The 21239-nt window shown below is 53.6% G+C and overlaps 10 protein-coding genes across 16 annotated transcripts; 4 read left to right on the top strand and 6 right to left on the bottom strand.

Moving 5' to 3' along the window:
* The first annotated feature begins 500 nt into the window (after window positions 1-500).
* On the top strand, window positions 501-1996 carry H257_09354 (hypothetical protein). Its single transcript, XM_009835554.1, has 2 exons — window positions 501-1144; window positions 1189-1996. Exons 1-2 carry the CDS (start codon window positions 715-717, stop codon window positions 1923-1925), a joined length of 1167 nt encoding a protein of 388 aa, XP_009833856.1. The 5' UTR covers window positions 501-714; the 3' UTR covers window positions 1926-1996.
* Window positions 1997-2543: 547 nt separating this feature from the next.
* On the bottom strand, window positions 2544-3329 carry H257_09353 (hypothetical protein). Of its 3 annotated transcripts, XM_009835551.1 has the most exons (5): window positions 3238-3329; window positions 3102-3170; window positions 2925-3009; window positions 2816-2846; window positions 2544-2764 (listed from the first exon to the last, which is right to left on the bottom strand). In XM_009835551.1, the coding sequence occupies exons 1-5, from the start codon at window positions 3290-3292 to the stop codon at window positions 2624-2626; spliced, it is 381 nt and encodes a 126-aa protein (XP_009833853.1). In that variant the 5' UTR covers window positions 3293-3329; the 3' UTR covers window positions 2544-2623. The 3 variants fall into 3 exon arrangements, with proteins under 3 accessions (XP_009833853.1, XP_009833854.1, XP_009833855.1); XM_009835552.1 differs by having other exon boundaries at window positions 2925-3170; XM_009835553.1 differs by having other exon boundaries at window positions 2816-3009.
* A 157-nt stretch (window positions 3330-3486) lies between these two features.
* Window positions 3487-7472, top strand: H257_09351. 2 transcript variants are annotated; one of them, XM_009835549.1, is made up of 7 exons: window positions 3487-3524; window positions 3592-4003; window positions 4057-4320; window positions 4442-5554; window positions 5616-5890; window positions 5972-6121; window positions 6300-7472. In XM_009835549.1, the coding sequence occupies exons 1-7, from the start codon at window positions 3507-3509 to the stop codon at window positions 6924-6926; spliced, it is 2859 nt and encodes a 952-aa protein (XP_009833851.1). In that variant the 5' UTR covers window positions 3487-3506; the 3' UTR covers window positions 6927-7472. The 2 variants fall into 2 exon arrangements, with proteins under 2 accessions (XP_009833851.1, XP_009833850.1); XM_009835548.1 differs by having other exon boundaries at window positions 4442-5890.
* Window positions 7113-7442, bottom strand: H257_09352 (hypothetical protein; the record flags this gene model as incomplete). The annotated part of the gene is made up of 1 exon (XM_009835550.1): window positions 7113-7442. The coding sequence occupies one exon, from the start codon at window positions 7440-7442 to the stop codon at window positions 7113-7115; it is 330 nt and encodes a 109-aa protein (XP_009833852.1).
* A 234-nt stretch (window positions 7473-7706) lies between the features above and the next one.
* H257_09350 (hypothetical protein) lies at window positions 7707-9020 on the top strand. Its single transcript, XM_009835547.1, has 4 exons — window positions 7707-8004; window positions 8053-8199; window positions 8256-8526; window positions 8584-9020. Exons 1-4 carry the CDS (start codon window positions 7729-7731, stop codon window positions 8880-8882), a joined length of 993 nt encoding a protein of 330 aa, XP_009833849.1. The 5' UTR covers window positions 7707-7728; the 3' UTR covers window positions 8883-9020.
* A 241-nt stretch (window positions 9021-9261) lies between these two features.
* H257_09349 (hypothetical protein) lies at window positions 9262-10052 on the bottom strand. Its single transcript, XM_009835546.1, has 2 exons — window positions 9926-10052; window positions 9262-9840 (listed from the first exon to the last, which is right to left on the bottom strand). The coding sequence occupies exon 2, from the start codon at window positions 9836-9838 to the stop codon at window positions 9353-9355; it is 486 nt and encodes a 161-aa protein (XP_009833848.1). The 5' UTR covers window positions 9839-9840; window positions 9926-10052; the 3' UTR covers window positions 9262-9352.
* Window positions 10053-10132: 80 nt separating this feature from the next.
* On the bottom strand, window positions 10133-12064 carry H257_09348 (hypothetical protein). Of its 3 annotated transcripts, XM_009835545.1 has the most exons (8): window positions 11596-12064; window positions 11434-11541; window positions 11274-11372; window positions 11089-11205; window positions 10967-11032; window positions 10779-10887; window positions 10650-10721; window positions 10133-10608 (listed from the first exon to the last, which is right to left on the bottom strand). In XM_009835545.1, the coding sequence occupies exons 1-8, from the start codon at window positions 11955-11957 to the stop codon at window positions 10477-10479; spliced, it is 1065 nt and encodes a 354-aa protein (XP_009833847.1). In that variant the 5' UTR covers window positions 11958-12064; the 3' UTR covers window positions 10133-10476. The 3 variants fall into 3 exon arrangements, with proteins under 3 accessions (XP_009833847.1, XP_009833845.1, XP_009833846.1); XM_009835543.1 differs by having other exon boundaries at window positions 10133-10721; XM_009835544.1 differs by lacking the exons at window positions 10133-10608; window positions 10650-10721; window positions 10779-10887 and having other exon boundaries at window positions 10889-11032.
* A 302-nt stretch (window positions 12065-12366) lies between these two features.
* Window positions 12367-16817, bottom strand: H257_09347 (the record flags this gene model as incomplete). Of its 2 annotated transcripts, XM_009835541.1 has the most annotated exons (5): window positions 12367-12615; window positions 12669-13127; window positions 13687-13785; window positions 13956-15614; window positions 15684-16817. In XM_009835541.1, the coding sequence occupies 5 exons, from the start codon at window positions 16815-16817 to the stop codon at window positions 12367-12369; spliced, it is 3600 nt and encodes a 1199-aa protein (XP_009833843.1). The 2 variants fall into 2 exon arrangements, with proteins under 2 accessions (XP_009833843.1, XP_009833844.1); XM_009835542.1 differs by having other exon boundaries at window positions 13956-16817.
* A 266-nt stretch (window positions 16818-17083) lies between these two features.
* Window positions 17084-19716, top strand: H257_09345 (hypothetical protein). Its single transcript, XM_009835539.1, has 8 exons — window positions 17084-17269; window positions 17337-17492; window positions 17543-17641; window positions 17695-17793; window positions 17842-18001; window positions 18074-18118; window positions 18175-18241; window positions 18300-19716. Exons 1-8 carry the CDS (start codon window positions 17093-17095, stop codon window positions 18667-18669), a joined length of 1173 nt encoding a protein of 390 aa, XP_009833841.1. The 5' UTR covers window positions 17084-17092; the 3' UTR covers window positions 18670-19716.
* On the bottom strand, window positions 18140-19697 carry H257_09346 (CAMK/CAMKL protein kinase). Its single transcript, XM_009835540.1, has one exon. It carries the CDS (start codon window positions 19677-19679, stop codon window positions 18726-18728), a length of 954 nt encoding a protein of 317 aa, XP_009833842.1. The 5' UTR covers window positions 19680-19697; the 3' UTR covers window positions 18140-18725.
* Window positions 19717-21239: the final 1523 nt, after the last annotated feature.

Genomic DNA, 21239 nt, shown 5'->3' with positions numbered 1-21239 from the left:
GCTTTACGTTCATGTTGGAAGACGATCGTATCAATACAATGTATAGCTGTTGCTATTTAGAATCCGTTATCCGTACTTGGTTGAACCATCGTTTTAAATACAATTTTGTACAAAATAATACGTCGAAGTATTATTGTGCTTTCGAGTGAAATTTCGTGTTGTGGCGTGGTTTCGCGTTGGAATTTAAATCGATTTGATTGGCTACTTCAGAAGAGCTCAAAACTATCAACCAATCAAAACCATCTTAATGAAATTCAACCAATCAGATCGGTTGTGGACACCTACCCCTCCCCAAATTGTATCAAATCCACAATAATATTTAAACTCTATATCAATTTTTTTAATTAACTGTAAGGTGATGTTCGTGTCCGGATTGGTCCGATTTGAATTTGCCCCAACCCTTCGCACTCTGGAAAGCCATGAGTATACTAAACCCAAGTATATTCCCCTTGGGGTACATCGCACCTACATGGCGCGCCAACGAAGTCCGCCGCACATTGCCGAGGAACCAGTAGCAAGATCCAATTGCGCGCCAAGGAAGTGAAATTTGGGGCGGCATCATGATGGAGTTGACACGAAGCTTCCCGAGGGACATGGAGGTCCGTCTTCACGGCCGCGGCATTTGACTGGAAGTTTGTATATGCACATCTACTTTGAATTTGGTCCAATAAGTCAGCTTCCATTTGGAGAAACCAACGCTACTACGCTGACACGATGGACCAGCAACTTGTCTTGGTGTGTCTGCTCGTGGGCACGGGGAAGAAGGAGAACCCGTTCGTGGTGGCTGCAGGCGCGACGGACCTCGTCGGCCAGGTGAAGCAAGTCATCTTGAAGGAGAAACCGCGAACGTTCGAGTCGATCGAAGCCGACGAGTTGGTGCTGTACCGATGCCGCAACCAAGACCCCCTTGACTTGAACATCCTTCAGAAGCTGGAAAAGCCGGGGGCGCAGGTCGTGCTGCAGATGCATGTAGGCGGCCTTGTCGAGGAGATGACCGTGTTCTCCAAGCTGCGCAAGTACTTTGAAGTGCCGCCAGAGGACGAGCGTATCCACGTGCTGGTGAAGCTTCCCCTTCAAGCGGTGCCCAAGGTCGCTGCCGCGCGCGCCGCCCGCGGTATCACGATGGACAAGAAGCTGACTGCTAGTATGCAGGTTGTTCCAAAGTCATACCTTATGTCCTTCTTGTAGAACAACTGTTGCTCGACGACGACAAAGACAAGGCTGCCGCGATGTCGTCGACGTCGTTGGCGGCACGCCAGGCGGCAGCCTTGTCAGTGGCTCAATCGCCGTCGGCGACCATGGCGCTCCAGGAACCCAAGAAGCGCGGGGCGGGGAAGCGGCTCACGGACAAGGAGCGCATGGAAATCCTCAACGTGATCGACTCTGGCGCCAAGATCACCCACGTGGACCTGGCGCTGCGGTACGGCATCTCCGAGTCAGCGATCCGCAAGTTGCGCAAGAACAAGGGCGAGGTCCAGAAGCGGTACCTTCTAGGCAACAAGCACGTGCGGGACCTGCGGCAGCGCGGCTCCAAGCTCGGGAACGCCGCGTTCGAAGACGAGCTGTACCGGCTCATCTTTGAGATGCAGACGCACGAGTCCCGACTCAGCTCGACGTTTGTGCGGAAAAAGGCGCTGGAGATCGCCCCCAAGTACAACATGGTGTCGTTCAAAGCCAGCGCCGGATGGTACCGCCGATTCTGCTCGCGCTACCACTTGAATGCCAACACGGGCGCGTTGCACCTGCAGTCGCTCGTCGACGACTCGGACGATCCGTCGTCCATGATGCAGCAGAACCTCATGCAGATGCACATTGAAAGCATGAACCACGCCCACCTCCATGCGCATCATCACATGACAGTCCATGATGTGGTCGGCGATGACATGGCGGACGCCGCCGCCGACGTGGCCGAAACGATCATTTAATATATTGTCCTTTTACCCAATATATTTGGCTGACTTTTGTGCTGATTCGCCAACTTATCGATCGATCGATTACCCTATGTCACACTAATTTCATTCACACACGAATTCGATGTTGAAATGGTCGAAGAATGGATTCGATTGGCTACTGGATTTGTAATCTGGGTTTTGATTGGTCGATCGATCGTCGTCTGCCTTCGATTTGGTGATTCTGCTCATTTGATTGAGCGCCACCCTACTACCGACTTGACAATATATATATATATATACTGTCCTATGTTCTACAGTAGTGGGGTAAACGGTATACTATTAATAGTAGTAGTTAGTTATAAATCTTAATAAATACTAACGTTAGTAGTATGTCGGAGTAGTATTTTGTTTTGAGCTGGAGATATGTATACATTGTAATAAATATATCCTACTGATGCTACACATAAAATACTGTATACCGCAGAAAAAAGATATTTCTGACTTTTGTTATTACTACCTAACGTTACTGTTAATACTAGTAGTAGGTATGGCTGACTGACAGTAAACTCCAACAGCAGAAATAAATAGTATATCAAGAGCTATGATAACTAATATTTCCAAGTATTTTTTGTATTGTTGCCGGATATTATAGTAACGTTATACTTACTAGTATTATGTATTACATACTATTGTCTATCCAAGAAGATCGTGGAACGAAGAACAGAATGGGATTAGTGTTGCGACGGATGGTCAAAGTTCCACGCGTCCCGCACGGTGGGCAGCCCTTGCTCATTCTGCTCCATTTCGGCCGTGAGCACCTCTTCCGCCGATTTGCGCGTGAGGTTGACGTCCTCGGCTTCCTTGGCTTGATCCTGTCGCAATGATTCATGTGAGCATGGGCACATGAACGAGAACGAATGTACCAGTTCGCCCATGAGCACAATGTTCTCCCCCCTTGAAGGACAAGCGCGATGTGAGCATGGAGATGATGTTGAGAAAGATTGCTTCAAGAACGAGGAAATGCATCCATACCGAATGATGTACAGCCCTAATGGGATGTCGCAGTATGTGTTGCCGACAACGTGGCGCTCGCATGTGCCTTCCAGCACAATGTTTGCTACGCAGGAAGAACCACGATCATCATCTCGGGCACCCATCCGCATCGCCGCTTTGTCCTGGCAAAGAATGGACGTGTGCGTGCATACGTACAAAATTGGTCAAAACTACGAATGATGCCCACAAGATGTCGGCCATCCCGCAACACCACGAGCAGTTGCTCTAGTCATCCAGCAGCGTGAGCAAACGATGTCACATGCCATCAAGGTGTCATGAGGTGCGAACGTACTGTCCAGTTGCTCCACTAGGCTTGACACGCCAGGGAACCCCGTCATGCTATTCATCGCCGCCGCAGGTCCTGACAATACTGTGTTGGTTCGCAAAGTCCGAGTGGTCGCACTTAATTGGAAACTCCACCTTATGTACGGATAACATTCGCAATTTTCCGGATAACCCGATCAATAATTCCGGATGATCGCACGTATCCGGATAATGTGTTCACATCACTTGTGGTAACACAACGACAACACCGGCAGGCAAAAAAAAAAACCAGTGACCATGGCGGACGTCGAGAAGGTACGCCGACGGCGAGAACTGCAGAACCTATCTGGATGGTCTCGCAGACTGATGATATTGTGCGTAGTTGATGCGACTGCTGCGACCAATTTATGACGCGATTGACGGCCGACAGTACAAGAACGCGATCAAGCTGTGCAACCAAAAGAAGATCTGCGACATCGACCTCGTGCAAGTGTTGCAGGCGCACTGCTTGGAGCGCACGGGCAAGGTCGACGACGCTCTTCGTATCGTGCGTCGCGTGCAGCTCAAGAAACCCACGGACGAGAACTTGTTGCACACGATGCAGCTAGTGTTCAAGCTGTGCGGGGTGCCGGACGAGATGCTGTCGACGTACGAGCATGCGGCGGTCGCGCACCCAACCAACAAGGACATGCATTGTCAGTTGTTCTTTGGGTACACTCGATCGTTGTCGCTGGCCAAGCAGCAGCAGCTCGCGTTCAAAATGTACAAGACATTCCACTCGCTGCAATACGTTGGTACGATCATCATGTTGTCGTCGTATGTGTTGTCACTTGACCGCGACCTACAGGCTGGGCGTGCTTGAGCATGCTGCTTCAAGTGACCGTGGAAAAGTCTCTGCCTGTGAAGATGCTGCACTTGGCCGACAAAATGCTCATAAAGGCCCTCCGCGACCACCCCGCCGACTCGAACGGCGAGCTTGGCTTGCTCTTGGTGCAGCTGCTGCAGGCTCAAGACAAGCCACACGAGGCCATGGCAGCATTCCATGAGTTTATTCGTCAGGAAAGTGAGTGTGGCGGCGACGCGGCGAAGCCTCGGGCGTTGGAAGGCCAAGGTATTCCTACCTACCTTTGTATGATGCACACCGTGTCACAGTATACATGTTTGGTAGCTAGCTTTGTCTATGGCATAGCTATCCATATGATGATGATACTATACCCCCCCCCATCTTGTAGGCGTCCCCGACGACGAAATCGAGCTCGGACCCATGCAAGCCATCGACCGAAAGGTGCTGGAGGCGTCGCTGGCTGCCGACATTCAGGACTGGCACACGGCCACCGCCGCATACACGGACCTCCTCACGACGTTCCACGCAGCGGATGACTGGGCGTTCTGGGTCGGCCTCATCGACGCCACGTTTCACGTCGGCACGGCTGCCGCGCACGCGCACCTGCGGCACACCATCGACACGCTGCAGCAGCAGCACGGGGACAAACTCCGTGGTCCGTGGCTCGCTGGCGTCGAAGTCGCCGTTCGCCACGCCACTGACTCGTCGTCGTCAGACAACAATGACCAGGACCAGCTGGACGCGGCGGTTGTCGTCGCCGCCATCGTGCCGTACATGGATCGGTTTGCGAGTAAAGCATGCTGCGTGACAGACCTCCAGCGGTACGCGGGGGTGCTGGGGGATTCTGGCAAGGCGGCGTGGGTCACGGCGTGCCAAGCGAGGCTCTCCACGGCCTGCCACCAACAAGGCGCTGCTGTGGGCGATGACGACCAACTCAAGTGGTTTCGCCATGCGCTGACGGCGCGCAAGATGCTGCGCTTCCTCGGCGAACATGCGACACTGTCGGTCGAGGCGTTGCTGGGGCGGGTGGACGCCATGTTGGACGAGTACCATGCCAACCAACCGCTCAACCACCAAGCCGTGGGCGGCCAGCGCGAGGTTCAAGTGACCGACGACTTGCTGCTGCTCACAGTGTTGTTGCTCGTGGACGTCGTCGACGTTGCTGATACAGTGTCGCAGACGAAATCTCGTCGCGATTGGCTGCTGCACGCCGCCACGTGCTTGGAGTCTGGGCTCGCGAAAAGCGCCTACAACTTTCAGATGAAGCTGCTACTGTGTCGCATATACGCGCTGCTTGGGGCTGGCACCGCCTTCTTTGGCCGGTACCAGGAGCTCGACGTCAAGCAGATCCAAGTGGACTCGCTGTCGTACTTGGTGCTGGACCCGCTGCTGGCACTGGGACAGGTCGACGACGCCCGCCGCATCTGCGACGCGGTTCGGGCGCTGCATCGCACCACGGCGCGGGACACGCCCGAGTTTATCTCGCGCGCGTACAAGCTCGGTGACGACGACACACCAATGATATGCGACGACGACGAACATGTGACACTGTGTTGTTGTAGGCGTGTTTTCCAAAGCCCAAGACATGACCATGTTTCTGCTGCACAAGATGAAGCGATCGCAGATGCTAGCGGTGGCCACGTCCGAGCTCGTGCACTCGGCGCTCGTCGACCTCTCGCGCACTTCGACCAGCCATTTGCACACCCAGTTGACGCTCCAGCCCACTTTGCCCCTTCTTCCTGATCTCGACCGGCTCGTACAGGATGCCACGTCATGTGGCTTATCTCAAAACTACCACCGCCAAGTCCAAGTTACGTGGTCACCGCCCGTGCCCGAGGTATATATATACATGTATACAAAGTGTATCGTATCTGCGACAAGTTGACGAGCAGATGGACCATATGTGACACCGTTCTAGACAACGAACGGACGATACCTGTATGAACCAAACTCGACGCAGTCGTGTGATCGCACGAGTGCCGACCCGGCGTTGCTGGCCCAGTGGCTCCAGCTCCGCGCATGTGTGCCCCATATTCTGTCGGGAGTTGCGGCCGGCGCCACGTCCGAGGTACTAACTACATGTATAAACTTTGCACTAGTTTATTTATATGCGGGTGGTTTTGGTGATACTGCCAGCTACTGTATGTGTGTATATGTGCAATGAATCTCGTTAGTTGGCTAGCTACTAGTGTGCGACTGAGTCGATATCATGATACATTGTGCATATATATACATTGTGGTTGTAGGTCCTGGAGGGTCACTTTGACACGTTCAAATCCGTGGTGCAAAGCCTCCAGCACATCCACGCAGCTGCGACACCGTTGTGGACAGTGTCGCAGACGGCAGCCGACGCGCTGCTGCTCGCCATCTCGGGCGACTTTGCAAGCGCCAGTGCCACCCTGGACACCCTGGCCACGCAGCTCGTGCACGTCACTGTGTTCGACTCGTTGGTAGAATCCGACATTGGTGACGACATTGGTGACGACATTGGTGACGACAAGGCCCAGCTGTTGTCCACGTGGGGGTTGTCCCTGGCGTCGCTGTGGGCGTTTCAACTGAGTCCGTACGTGCTGCTATTCGTGGCCATGGTGGCCAAGGTCGTAAAGCCCAAGAAGAAGGCCAAGGCTGCGGATGACAAGAAAGGGTGCATCGATAGCCTCAAGGCGGTCGTTCAAGCGCACGTCGCGCTCAACGTCCGTGGTCAGCATGTGTGCAAGCAGTTCAAGGCGGTCGTGCCCCGTGTCCGTGCGCATCCCGTGGTGGCGGAGGCGGCGGGCGGCGTTCAAGCCAAGGTGGCCGCGGCGCAAGACGCGACCGCCGCGAATCTTCTCGCAGTCCTCACCGACCATGTCGGCTTTTTGCGGTCGATTTAACCAGCTTAGACAGGAGGATGGGCGACGACGACATTTTGACCAACACAAACACGTCATATGCATGCATGGTTGAATGTGACGGAGTTTATTCACTTTGCAGATAATGATGCATACAGAATGGATCGAGAAGGACAGGGCTGTCGGACATACTCGTGGCAGACCGCGGCCAACGGACTACAGGTGGCCTTATGTCGACTTGGGGTGCTTCCAGTCTCTGTAACACGCTTCGAGGGCCGCTTGTTCCTTGCGGCATTCCTGCAACTCATGCCAGTTCGAGTCTAGCGCGTTCTTGTACTTGGTGAACGCGTCGCCGCAGTTGGTCTCAAGCACCCGCAGCGTTTTCAGCACGCACGCCGTGACTTTCTCCCCAGGCACGAGGCACGCGCGAGGGTTCTCGTCATTGCTCTTGCACACGAGGTACTCCTTGTTCACACCCGCGCATTCTGTGCCGTAGATGGTCGCCGCGCCCAGTAAGGCCGTCGAGTCGGTTGCGGGGGTCGTGGTCTTGGAACTCATGATGTTTGCAGCAGCCCTCAAAAACTCCACCACGAACTGCCGTCGGTCAGCCAATCCCTGTCACAATTGATATAACCTCCCACAACAAATATGACCGGTTGAACCACGGTCCAAACCTGTTACAATGCATGTTGCCAACTGTCCCTATCATAATTTATATTACCTTCCTAAATAAATATACTGTTAAAATACATACTCCTACCACACGTGATTAACATCCTTGTCATGATCGGGTTTAAGAGGTTTCCAACCAACATTTGAATTGATTGCACAAGGCGCGCACACCATGGCAAAGCACGAACAGGACGGTGGCGCGGACGGAGAACTGACGGCGCAGGAAGCGGCCATTTATGATCGCCAGATGCGTTTGTGGGGAGTGGAGGCGCAGAAACGGCTGCAGAACTCCCATATTCTCATCAGTGGAATGACCCAGCTCGGGTCGGAAGTCGCCAAGAATCTCGTGCTCTCCGGCATGTCCGTCACCCTGCACGACGTGAACGTGGTCACACGCGCCAATGTGGACACTCAGTTCTTCCTCACTGAAGATCAGATCGGACTCAACGTACGCATCGCTTGTCCCTTGTCCTCTGCTCTAACGCATAAGTTGTAGCGCGCTGAAGCGTGCTTGGCGGCAGTTCAGGAACTCAACCCGCTTGTCAAGGTGAACGCGATCACCAAGCCGCTCGAGTACTATCCCCGCGACCACTTTGACCAGTACAGCGTCATTTGCACCCTGTCGGCGTCTCGAAAGCTCCAGGTCTTCCCACTTCACATCGTCCCACTCACTGACACCTTCCTCGTCATCACGAGTAGCTGTACCTCGATACCTTGAGTCGCGAGAAGAACATTGCATTCTACGCCGGGCATGCGTTTGGTCTGTCTGGCATATTCTTCTGCGACTTGGGGAGCGAACATGTCTACCGCCGCCACGTCCAATCCGCTGACCCATCCGTGGCAGCCGACACACCCGACCTCAACGTGTCGTACGCGTCGCTGGAAACATCGGCGCTCGTTCCATGGAGCTCCCTCCAACCGACGCGGAAGCGCAGCCCCGTCACCCCCGCGCCCTACATTGCGTATCAACGTACGTACACCGCCCTGGTCATCTGCTTGAACATGTGGTGAAGACGGGATGCTCTAGTGCTGCTGGAGTTTCTGGAGTCGACCGATGCGTTCCCCACTGCTGCGACGACCGACCAGTTCGTGGCGCTGGCCACATCTCGACTGGAGAGCCAGGGGCTCCCGGGCTTCTTCGACCGCAGTCAGCTCGCGACCCTCGCGGCGACGGCGACGGCGGACGTGGTGCCGGTGTGCGCCATCGTCGCAGGCATCCTCGGCCAGGAAGTGATCAAAGCCATCTCCAAGAAGGACGAACCTCTGAACAACTACTTCTTCTTTGACGGCGCCACGGGGGAAGGCACGGTGCGCCGCATCGCGTAGACCAAACACAGCACCGTAATCAGTACACCTAGTGTATGTACGACATGCGCAGTGATTTATGAGATACAGTACACGCCTTGGACACTAGTATTAATAGTACTCTCATGACACTCAGCGCGGCCTACTATGAATACTACTACTAACTTACTAGCTAGCCGTACTAGAACAGGACACTACTGTACTGCACATGCAATCAGTGAGGTCTATCTACTATACTCTAGTTAGCCATACTAATAGACTACAGAATACTAGTAGTACCGGCATGGCGAACGTCATGTTGATGGCTAGGAGTACCCGTTCACTACTACTAGTAGTACTAGTAACCAGTTACTAGTATTACTAGTACCCGTTCATTGCGTGATTCGAAGGAACACAAGAGTGTTTGTAGCCTGGCGTACTGTCTGCATGTACTATTGAAGAAATATGGTTCCTACGAAGTGCCGAAATCGCCCTCGTTGAGGGGGAGCCGCTTAGTCTTGTTCGCTCACATCTTCGAAGTTTTCGACGAGGTCGGGGACGTCGTCGTCGTCTTCGTCGTCCAAGGCGGCGTGGCCTTGGGCGTTGCGCTGCATGGCGGTGTAGGTTTCGGCAATCTGCTTCAAGTTGGCGAGGTTGTCCGGGCCGAGTTGGTTGATGATGCCGGGGAGCAATTCCTGCAGCGATTTGGTGGAGGCGGCGCCCGAGACGGCGAACGTGTTGGACGCGATCGACGCTTGCACCTTGGGCTGCACAAAGTGAATCACTTGGCCGTCGGCCTTGAACAAGTTGACTTCTTCGACACCAGGGATGGGGGTCACGCCGAGCTTCTTCAACGCCGCGTTCAACTTCTTGTCGTCACCAGGTTGGACCTTGTGCGCGGCCTTGTGCTTTCGTCGCACCGAGCCTTTGCCACCGGTGCGCACGTCGCCAAACTTGGCGGCGAGGCGTTCACGCGCAAGAGCAATTTCATCAGCCATTTCTATACAACATAACACGTCATGTCATTCCCACCGATCGATCATCATGTCGACGACGGAGCTGCTGCTGCATGTGTACGTACGTACCTAAAGAAGCAAGTAAACCAGGCTTTTGCAATGATCAATTGCTAGCGCGATGCCAATCGACGCACCACCCTTGGCCACCAACCAACGTGCAGGTCCCGCAAAGTTCGACTCGTGCACTAACCAACGGTTTGCCCTTTGTGCCCATCGTGGCCCTGGTACGAGCTGGGCAAAGTGTCGATTAGACATTGTATACAATGTACAAGATGATTTTATTCTAGTCGATGAAATTTAATTAAAACTCCCGGCCCGAGCCAATCAAAACGCGCCAATCACCAGCCGACGACCACGACCGACCGCCACATGACCGACCTGTCGTCCACAGCAACATGGTGTACTAGTACATAGACTTCATGTGGGACGTGGAAGGACAGTGCGTCAAGGAAACAGTGCTGCTGCCTCGCGTCGAAACCTCCGAGCGGCGACTCTGTATGATGTAACGGTGGTGCTTCGAACCCTTGGAGAGGCGACTGTGTATGCAAACAATGCAACGAGTATAGTAGCATGCTGGACCAAAGCAGTGATGAATGGAGGAAGGACGACTTGTACTATTGTTAAGACTTCTCCAGCACGGCGGGGGATTGCGGCACGACTTCTGGCTCGGGTTCGTCGCCAAGGAGACTCACAATCGGGCAGATTTGAATGTTCATTTCCTTGGTCACGGTCACAATCGAGTTCTTCGGCACCTACATTCTCATGAATGTATGTCGTCCTCCAATTATCGTACCTCAAGCCAGTCGCTCGGTTCATTGGACAAGCGCTCCGACGCCATCACAAACACCTTTTCTTCCTTGTTGTGCTATTGCCAAATATCAATATATATCAATATATATATATATATATATATCTTTGGTACCCGCTGCATGATGTACTCTTTGGGCCGTTCCACGCTGCGGATCCATCGCGATCCCGATGAAAAGTACAGCGACGCCGCCGCCGACGACGACACGTTCACATACCGCGTGCTACGCCATCACGTGGTCAGTCTTCCATGTTCATGGTACATGCAAGAACGAAGGTAGAAGTACACAAGTGCGTACGTACGCAACGAGGGTGTCGCCGTCGGTGACGGCAAAGTTGAGCAGCGACGGCTCCGTGATCCCGGCGGCACTAGACGAGTCATCATGACGCTGTTGAAAAAACAACAAATATGAAGTCATAGTTACTGGCACAGGTGGTTGAGGGTACGGATGGTCGTGCCCAAGGCGTGGCGCATGTCCTTGCCGCTAAACTCTTGGTCGAGGGACCCGAGCTCCTCCAAATGCGTCAGAAACAGCGCAAAGCTAGACAAGTCATCGTGAGTCTATTCGTCGCGATCACGTCATTCGCATCATGTCGCAGAAATACGCACCAGTGCTCGGAATCCGTACTGCCACGAATCATTTTGTATGCGACATCGCTCAATCTGTCGATGAGCTTGCGCTTGATCTTGTGGAAGTCTGACACGCCTCTACGAAGATGGACATGGAGGAAGTGGGATGGATGGACGGATGGATGGATGGATGTTGTACCCGTTGTGCATGAACAAGTACTTGTCAAACGTGAATGGATGGCAATTGGTTTCCGACGTCAAGGAACCGATGGACGCGGCGCGGACATGCGCAAAGAACAGCGGCGAGCTACGTGGACGGGTCAAGTTGATGCGAAAATGGGAATCGTCCATGCCGTGGTACCTGACTTTGTCGGCGAGTTGGACGAGGTTGCGATTGTTCCATGCGGGGGAGATGCTCGTAAACACGCATGGCGTCTCGTATTCTTTGTTGCGGGGGATGACGACGCCGTCGAACGAGTCCGACACGCGACGCTTGGGGCTGAAGAGCAACTCGTCACGGGTCTTGGCGCTGTACAGCTTCTCGGCGTACCACCCGATGCCAAATCCATCTGCGTTCAGTTGCGACGGAAGGCCAGTGTTGTGGAAACGTTCATGGCAGTCGTAGCTTTGGTGGATGATACTGTGCTTGGGCTTGACGATCAGGTCTGCGAGGAGTATGGACTGGTCCAGCCCGAGGCCTTTGTACACAGTCATGCGACACATATCGCTAATCGCGGTGGAATAGAAGACGGTCGCGGCGGCAGTTGAGGCGAAGAAGAAGGCGGCGGCGGCGACGACGACGACTTGACTCTGAGCAATGTAACGCCGACAACAAGTCCACGTCGTTGATTTCGACCGTTTTGACTGGTGCATTTCAATAAAATGCATTTCGTTACACATCTACTTGCTATTTGTATGTGGGGACATTAAAATACATGGATATCCGGCTTGGTTTCAGTGTCTTGCGGTTTGTATACCGTCCGTCCAGCAGGCGGAATGTTGGTCACATTTTCCTTTGAATCTTGACTATTGTATCGTCAAGTGTGCGGAATGTTGGTCACATTTTCCTTTGAATCTTGACTATTGTATACTCAATGGGGGAAGAATGTTGTTGACCGTTACGCGGCGGGTTTCACGGCGCATGAGGAGGCGGAATGACTTTGGTGGGCGGCTGGATCACCACCTTTTGGTACACGTTGCGGCGCTTCGAGTCGTCGAGCAGCTCGGCCCACGCGGGACTCTCCTTGAGCAGGTTGGAGTTGCCGACGATCCAGCAGCTCGAGATAGCACGAGTGAGCGACACGTTCATGCGGCGGACGTCGCCCCAGAAGCTGTTGTCTCCGCTGCGCAGGGTGCGCACACAAGACACAATGATGATTTCCTACGTCATGTCAACACCCTCCCCCCATCTATCTTCTCCATCAAGCTTTGTACCTTTTCTCGGCCCTGGAACCCATCGACGGTGTTCACTTCAATCTTGGCTTTGGTCAACTTGGCGGCATGCAGCGCATCCTTGATCGCTTCGATTTGGCTTTTATACGGGGAGATGATGCCGATTTTGTTCTTAAAGTCGTACGGCACCTTGAGCAGTTCCCCGAGTCTCGACGCGATGAACGTCACTTCCGGCACGTTGCGGTACGATGTCTCAACGCGCGACTGGAGGCCGTCTGTGACATCGTAAAACATGTAGGGCGGGAACCCCGCCGCGTGGTACGGCGTGTCGGGGGGGTCGCGGCGGGCGTTGACGAGCACGTTCGAGTAAAACAGCCGCGACGGCAGCGACGAGATGTCGGGGTGCATGCGATACTGTTCCCGCAGCAACACCACGTGGTTCACCGGGTTGTTGACGAGGCGCTGGAACAAGCTGTGGTCGTACTCCATGCGACAGAGGCGCTACGATCGCGAACATCGCCCTTAGATCATGGCATTGTACAGCCAACTTTTACGGTTAATTATCCGGATGTTTCGCGATATGCCAAATGACCGCACATATGCAAAACCAACGAATATAATTTTATACATGATTATTCATACCGTATAAAATTATGTACTAGTATTATTAATATACATATCAAGCTTAACTCTTTCAAAACGATAGAACTGTGAACTTGAAATTAACAGTAAAGAATGCACAACTCTAGGTATAAAAAAAATAAAAATAATATTCATACTTGATAAAATATCCACTTTTTATCATTATTATACTTATATAAATATGTTCATGTATATAGCTCCTTCATACTCAAATCAAACTACTTTAGTACATGTATATATCTTACTAATGTCCAAATAAAACAAAATTAGTCCAATGCCTTGGACTTGCATGTGTAAAGTTGAGATAAGACCAACGAAAATCCAGGCATGTATCATCAAGCAGCATGTCTCCATGCAGGGACATATATATATATATATATATATATATATATATATGACGTTCACAATATTATTGTACCGTGGACATAATCGTGGCGGGCAGTTGCTTGTGGTCGCCCACCCAAATGTATCGCTGGGCACAAAACCGCAGTGGAATCAAGCTACTCGCTTCCGTGGCCTACTCATATACATAAATATATATATCGTGTTTCAGTATCCCCCATCCTTCATATATCAATATACATATACATAAATATATACAAGCCATCATGACACTATAACAGCCCGCATCTGGTAGGTATATATGAAACATATATGCCTACCAGAGGGTTTCGTATATATATATACCTGGGCGGCTTCGTCGACAATCACCGCATCAAAATGGCTGCGCTTGGGGTTCCACATACTCCACGACCCGGCGCCGCTGAGCGTGCAAAACACGATCTGCGCGCCGTCCAGCAGCCGCTCGCGGGCTTCCTGGGAACTCCAGTCGTGTCCCTTGACGTTCTTGGCCTTGTCGTGGTCGATCAGGTGTTCAAGCCACACTAGGGACGGCGACGTGGGCTGTCCGAGCCGCACCATGGCGACGTCAGGCATCTGCGCCTGGATCTTGTGCATGATCACGTTGACAGCGGCGTTAGATGGCGCGGTCACGAGCAGTCGGATATTGGGCTGCGTGTTGACACCGAGCGCGGCGCCTACCGAGATCTTGGCGCGGCGGCTCGACGGCTGTCGCAGCAACGCTCTACCGGATCGTAACATATCTCGCATAGATATAAATATAATCGTTTTACTGGATGATGCCGAGGATTGTGTGTGTGTCTTGCCCGTGCCGGGGGGGCCTTGGATCAGCGTCATGGGCTGGTGAATCGCCCTTTGGATCGCTTGAAACTGATGTTGGTTGAAGTGTTGTTGCAGGGATGGAATCAAAGTCAATGGAAGCACGCCGAGCGACGCGGACGTGGGCACGACGGCGCTCGTGACCATCGTCTGCAGCGACGCCGGCCACGACGACAGAGACAGCGCCGCCTGGTACTCGCGGGAGCCCGTGGTGAGGTTTCCCACGACATGCACGTCAAATGACGCTAGGGTGTCGATCGAGTGGACATGCGACACGAGCACGACAAGGTCATCCTGAGTGAGGGAAGTCGACAGGGCAATCGCGGGGATGCCAGTTGGAGGACATGCTGTTGTTGTTGTCGCCTTGTTCTTCTTACAAGGATGAGAAAGTGCTGACGATGGATACAGTACGAGCAGGTCATGGGATTGCAGCAGACTAGACATGGACGAAGAAGCTGCTTTGAGTGGTTTGGGTCTTGTTAGCCGAAAGAGCACGGATTGAAGCGATGGGTTGTACGTGGACACGGCGGCGATGGTGACGGTCGCGAGCGGCGGATGGCGGGATGGCGGCGGGTGGTTGGCAAATGCGCATAGACACTCTTCGACGATGGCTTGCTGCAGTCCACTCATGTAATGCGCCACGGACGCATAGGCTTTGGGAAAGATAAAGTTGTGTGGAAGCAGCCGCGGCCGCGTCGGGTGCACGAGCATCCCAATGAACTTGTCCAAGTTGGGCCACAGCGGACCTCGGTGCGGCGACGCCAGCAGTGTCTTGGTGGGTGGTGGTGGTTGTTGTTGTTTGTGATGGGTACGGGCGGCGGCGGCGGCATCTTCGCCGTCGGAACTGCTGGCGTCGTCATCACTTGAAGAGGCCGCGTTTGCATTCGCCATGGGCGTCGTGTGCCACACGGACACGCGCTTCCGCGGCGGACTCTCATCCGACGAGTCATCGGACGAGTCAGTGGACGAGATGTCGATGGCCGATGCGACGAGGGCGTCCGACAGCGTCGTGGGTGGGTTGGATGGCGGCGGTGGCGGCATGGTGGTGGTAGTGATCTTCTTATCGCTGGCATGGAACGTCTGGGAGGCTGCATTGCTGGGACCTGGTGGTCGTACAGAGTTCGGTGTCGTGTCAAGGGCTTTGGGAGGCGGGGTCGTCGTCGAGTGCTTGGTCAATGAAGGCGAAGATGAGATCGCGGGGTTCACAGAGGGGGGGGAAGCATGCAACGGGCTTACTTCGATGACGTCGTCGTCGTCCGAGATGGACATGTCTACGTGATTCGTCCATGCATGGACGGTACTCTCCGAACGCTGGGTAGGAAGGGCGGGTGATGTGGCGGCGACCAAAGAAGCCGCCGCGCCGCCTGTGGTCGATCGGGATGGCGAACGCGCTGGAGCGACGGGAGGTGCGGCGGATGGAATGGACGGAGGGGGTGGTTGACGAGGGGGAGTGCGGGGTTTGGTTTGCGGTGGTGCCGACGCAGCGAACGGCGTCGGCGTGGCGATTTCATCGTCGGAACTATCGCCTGAGTACGTGGATGGATCATGGCGGGTCTTGGCGACGACAAGAGGCGGTCGCGGTGGTGGTGGCGTCGCGGGTTCCTGGATCGAAGTATCTCCGCCGTCAAGCTTGTCGATCACATCAGCGGACGGAGTACGAGGAAGGGCGATCTTTGAGGTTGAGGGGGACGTGGTGGAGTTCTGGTCGTTCGTCGCTCTGGATGCCGGCGATGGAGCAGTCGTCGTCATGTTGTCGTCCGTTTCAGTGTCGGATGCGTACGGTTGCTGCGCGTTGTGCGGAGGTAAGAGTGGCGGCACCTTGACTTTATGCGGCGGCGCCTTTCCTCCTTCGTCGCTTGATCCGTTCATGCGAATGATGCGCTTCCGCTTCTTCTTTGCCACAGTGGTGGTTGCGCTTTCTTCCGCACCACTACGTTCGTCTTTAACAGTCGGATCTTCCATCTTGACGAGTGGAATCGGCACGGATGGACCAACGACCTGCTCCGGTTCCGACTCGGTAGCGTCGCTGTCCATGACAATGCGTTTCCGATTGTCCGCACGAATGCGCCTTTGAAGTTTTTCCATCGCTATCTCCACGCAGTTGAACTCGCTTCGTTCCGGGGGAGACGTTGTCGGGCGTATGTGCACCAACTCGGAGTCGACGTTCGCGCGCAAACTTTGGACCGCCGCATGCACCGTTTGAATCTTGCGGCGAATGGACTGCGGAAGCGACGCGTCATGCACGTGCTTCTTCAAGCGAGCGACGCATTCCTCCACGTCTGCCAGTGTACCCGGTAGCTCGTCCTGTGCAGGCCGCACGGTCGTCGCCTGCTTGCGCTCATGACCTCGACCTTGAGAGTGTTGATGCATTTGAAAGTACTGATGAAAACCAACCTGTTCAAGATGGTCCTTTTATCCGGATCATATATCCGGACAACAACAATGGTGGCGAGCCCGTTGGCGCGCTTTTCGCGCACTTTTCAAGAAGCTGTCGGTGAAATGAAGACGTTCCAAGGTGTCCTTTCTGCTGGAAACATGCAGACCATGCTTCTGCAGATGGAGAAGGAGCATGCATGAAGCGTGAGGAAGGGCGCGACCGTGATAAGGAGTTCCGAAACGCCCACTATATATAGCAGTGGCAACTCATGGTGCTGCGTGGGAGCAATCAAGTCGCGGCGGCGGCGCTGTTCCTGTTTGCCGACGATCTACCGCGGCCCACGACAGCGTCTGCAGCGCCCGCGACATTGACGAGGAAGAAGACCAAGGCACCACCACGCAAGCTGAAATCACCAGAAACGTTGCCGCCAAACGAGTTGAGACCCGTACGTACATGCCTGTTGTGGCTGGGCGTTGGACAACGTGGACATTATTCACGCTGCTTTGGGATAGAACGAACAATATGCCGACCAACTCACGGGATTGATGGGCAAAGAGCGCAAGCGGTTGGCGCAGCAAGTTCTCGTTGCGGCCGAGAAAGGCAACACAAAGGCGATCTACTTGTTGCTGCATCAGCGCATGCTCACGCCCACCCACTGCATCGGCATGGTATGTCGGTTCCCTGTGTTACACTTGTCAAGGTTGAACTGCCCGTGTAGAAAGGGTTTTCCCCACTACATCATGCCTCGTCCCGAGGTCACTTGGAAATCGCGCAACTGTTGCTGTCGTTTGGATGGCCCGTTGACCACACAAACGACGTAATGTCCATACATCTCGTTGATGCGATATACCTACGTACCCGCGACTGTAGATGGGCGAAACGGCATTGCATTTGGCATGCTACGGTGGTCATGTGCACGTCGTCGAGTGTTTCCTAGACAAGGGAGCCAACATCCACGCCGTAAACAAGGTACCCCGTCGTCCCGTTTGGTTGCATGAACAAGCGAGAGATATGTAGGATGTCGAAACCGCGCTTTTCTATGCCGCCCGGAAAGGCCACTTTCGCGTGGTGCGGCTGTTACTCCGTCGGGAGGCCGACATGACCCGCCGCAATCGATTCGACGACCTGCCCGAGGACGAAGCATCCAACGACGTCACTCGTCTCGAGTTTACGACATGTACATACATACATGCATCTATATGTGTCTGTCTATACTAGACAACAATCTCGTCATCGCTTTTTGCATTAGCCAAAGAAGAGAACGCCCGCCGCCGCCTGGTGCTTCGATCCACAGGTGTCCTTACACTCTCATAACCACTGTTGAGACTTGGTTTCTTTCTCCTTATTCAGCTCCCGATGGCGACGCGGCCCTGCGGTCTGCTCACCGCGAAGCCATCCTCTCGTTCCTCGACACTAGGTACTTACTACTCTGCGTCATCGCTTGGTCAAGTTACTTTCAAGGTTGTCACTCGTAGGTCGTTGGGCATGGCCATGCAAGTGTGCTTTCGCTGGTATCGGGCAGCTGATACCCCACGCCTATGGAAATCCCTGGGAGTATCACGATGGGAACTCAGCCTCAACAAGAGTGTGGGCTTGGGCGTCGTCGCACCCATGACGGGGTACCGGCCGACCCCGCGACGGCGTCCTTCGACGACTAGCGGCACGTCCACCGAGGCCATGCTCAATGCGACGGGGCACTTGGGGTACCATCATGCGATTCCGTCCAAGTTGCAACTACAGCATCACCAACAAGTACAGCAGAGGCGACAGGCCGACAAGTCGGCGGCGACGGCCTTGCCACCGCGCCGCCCCCAGACCGCCATGCGTCTTGTGCAATACCGATGAAAATGACGAGACTCATTTGTTTCATTTATAGAATATCATTTTAAATAAGGAAGTATTCAGATGCAACGGATAAACGCGGGTGTCGTGGCGGCGGCAGGAATCCGCGCATAAATATCGTTGAATCGATACAACGTCCGAGGACGCATGATCTTGTGGCGCGGGGAATGCGACCGAGTCGGCGAGGGTGGTCGCAACGACGCAGACTCTTCATGGAGGAGGAGCGCCAAGAGAAATTTGGCGTACTGCAACACCGACGTCATGGAGAGGCGCGCGCGCGGGTCGACTAGAAGCATTTGCTCGAGGAGCGGCACGAAGGCTTCGGGAACAAGCGCTGCCCACTGCGGCATATGATGGAGGACGCCGCGGAAGCCTTGTTGAACGAGAATAGGGTAGATCGGGTCGCGAACGACTGAGTCGTCCAGGAGAAAGTCACCCGTGAGCATGGCAAAGAACGTCATCGCAAGGGCCCACACGTCCGCAGCCGCGGGGTCCCATGGCAATCCAGTGAAGATTTCCGGCGCCATATAGTTGCGCTTGCCACCAGCCCAGGTCGTAGGAACATGGAGCGGAACCGCCGCGCCAAAATCCATGAGTTGAACTTGCATGTCCCGGCCAAGAAGGACGTTTTCTAAGGACAGATCGCCGTGCGCGTACCCGAGCGCGTGGAGTGTCACAACCGCCGACGAGAGTTGCTCGAGGTACACGAGGGACATGTGGGTGCCAATGCGCTTGTTTGCAAGGACAAGGTCGAATAGATCGCCGTTCGGACAGTACTCCAGCACGAGGCACACGTGCGAGTCGTCGTCGTGGATGCATTCGAGAAGGGGCAGAATGTTCTGGTGTCCTCCTGCGGCATGGAGCATGTGGTAGATCGCACACTCGACGCCGGCGTCCACGGGGGTGCTTTCATTCCGCTTCAGCACTACGTCCATGTCCGTGCACAGGTCACGGCACAAGATCACGTCTGGCGGCGCCAGCGGCCGCACCTGTACATATCGACACGTTGCCATCGCTCCAAGAATTGGAAAATGAGACCAAGAACATGACGACGTACATGCAACAACAAATAACGTTGGAAAACTGGCCATTTGAGGTTTTTTTGCTTCTTTTTTTCAGCCGATTTTTTCGCAACCTTTCGACATTCTGGATACACATGTAGTAAGTAGTACATGGGTAGTAAGTAAGTTAGGATACAGGCGTTCGTGGTTCTTTTGGACCGTTTCGATGGATTTCTGCAAAGGATTGCACGCTGAATGCCATGATCCGACGCTTCTGGAACCTGCTGCTGATAGTTGGCATCGTGGTAGTTTGTAGTACGAATGCAAAACAAAAAAAGAACGCCACAAAAGCTAGTTTTCGGGATCTATTTCTGGACCTCAACCGCTCACTGGTGCGCTCTCATTGGTCGAAATTGAAACCACTGAGCTGCGACGCCGCTCTCGAGTCAACGTGCGACACCGATCCTGTCAAGGCGGCAAGAACCGAGCCAGGGTACGACTATGTCAGCCTATACAGTACTACTTACTACATACTACTAGTATATCGGTAGTGAGACGTGTGGACGACGACAAGGGCGAGCGAGGGGGGGATGGAAACTTCCAGTGAACTGAAAGGCGGTGCATACTCGTCCCAACTTCGAAATTGCCGTTATAAGCTTACCTCGGCATTCTTCCTCATTCAACTAACTACACATGCGTATACAATGCCCCGTTGAAACATATACTACTAGTAGTAAGTACAATACACTATGTAATATACATGGGCTACTTACCTACTACACTGTGTGAAGGCTGCACAATGGGCGTTGTCGATACTGTAGCAGTGCATTACATAATACATTTGGTCCCACCCATGTCAAGAAGACATGAGTGAAAAGTAATGTCTGTGCATGTGGCTCGAGGTAGCATAACCCTGGCATACAAGTGGACTTGCTTACAAACGACCATATCACGAGTTTCACATGTGAGGGCAGGTCGTCCAACACTGGCCTGTACTACCTGGCAGAATGCTGTGCTTTCATCTTGAGTGAACAGCAAGTTACAACGTGTGCATCAATTATAAACCGAGTACAGTACTATACATACTAAGCTTAGTCTTATTAATAACAGTTATTGGTTGGAGTATGTTGCTACTTTGAAGTTGGACATACTACTACCGGGTATTACCAACTTTGGACATTACCATCGTGGATGTCGATCTTGGTCGTTCGTAAACCTGACCAATCACAATCGCTCAATTTGTCGACGGACCAATCCAATTTGCTGAAAAGAAAGGCGGGGGCGAAGTAACATCGCCAAAAAAAACTTTGAAAAAAAACCGTTACCCCATCGTTTTAACGCCATATACCACGCAATTTAACGCCATATTCCATTTGAACGTCCAGTCCCACAACACCCAACGACACGCCAGGATGGTCCGCATCTGGATCTTGACAGCGCCTTGTGCACGTCAGTGCGTGACTCACCAAGACACTCCCTGGTCATGTAGCGTACCATGAACTGCATCACATCCACGCTGCATCCTTCGCGACATGCTCCACAATCATCATGCTCTCTCTGGCTGCATCACAT

This window comes from Aphanomyces astaci (genome assembly GCF_000520075.1).
Source record: "Aphanomyces astaci strain APO3 unplaced genomic scaffold supercont1.22, whole genome shotgun sequence".
Lineage (NCBI taxonomy): Eukaryota > Oomycota > Saprolegniomycetes > Saprolegniales > Verrucalvaceae > Aphanomyces > Aphanomyces astaci.
Note: the sequence above shows the minus strand (reverse complement) of the source record. Positions and strands in the feature narration are given on the sequence as shown.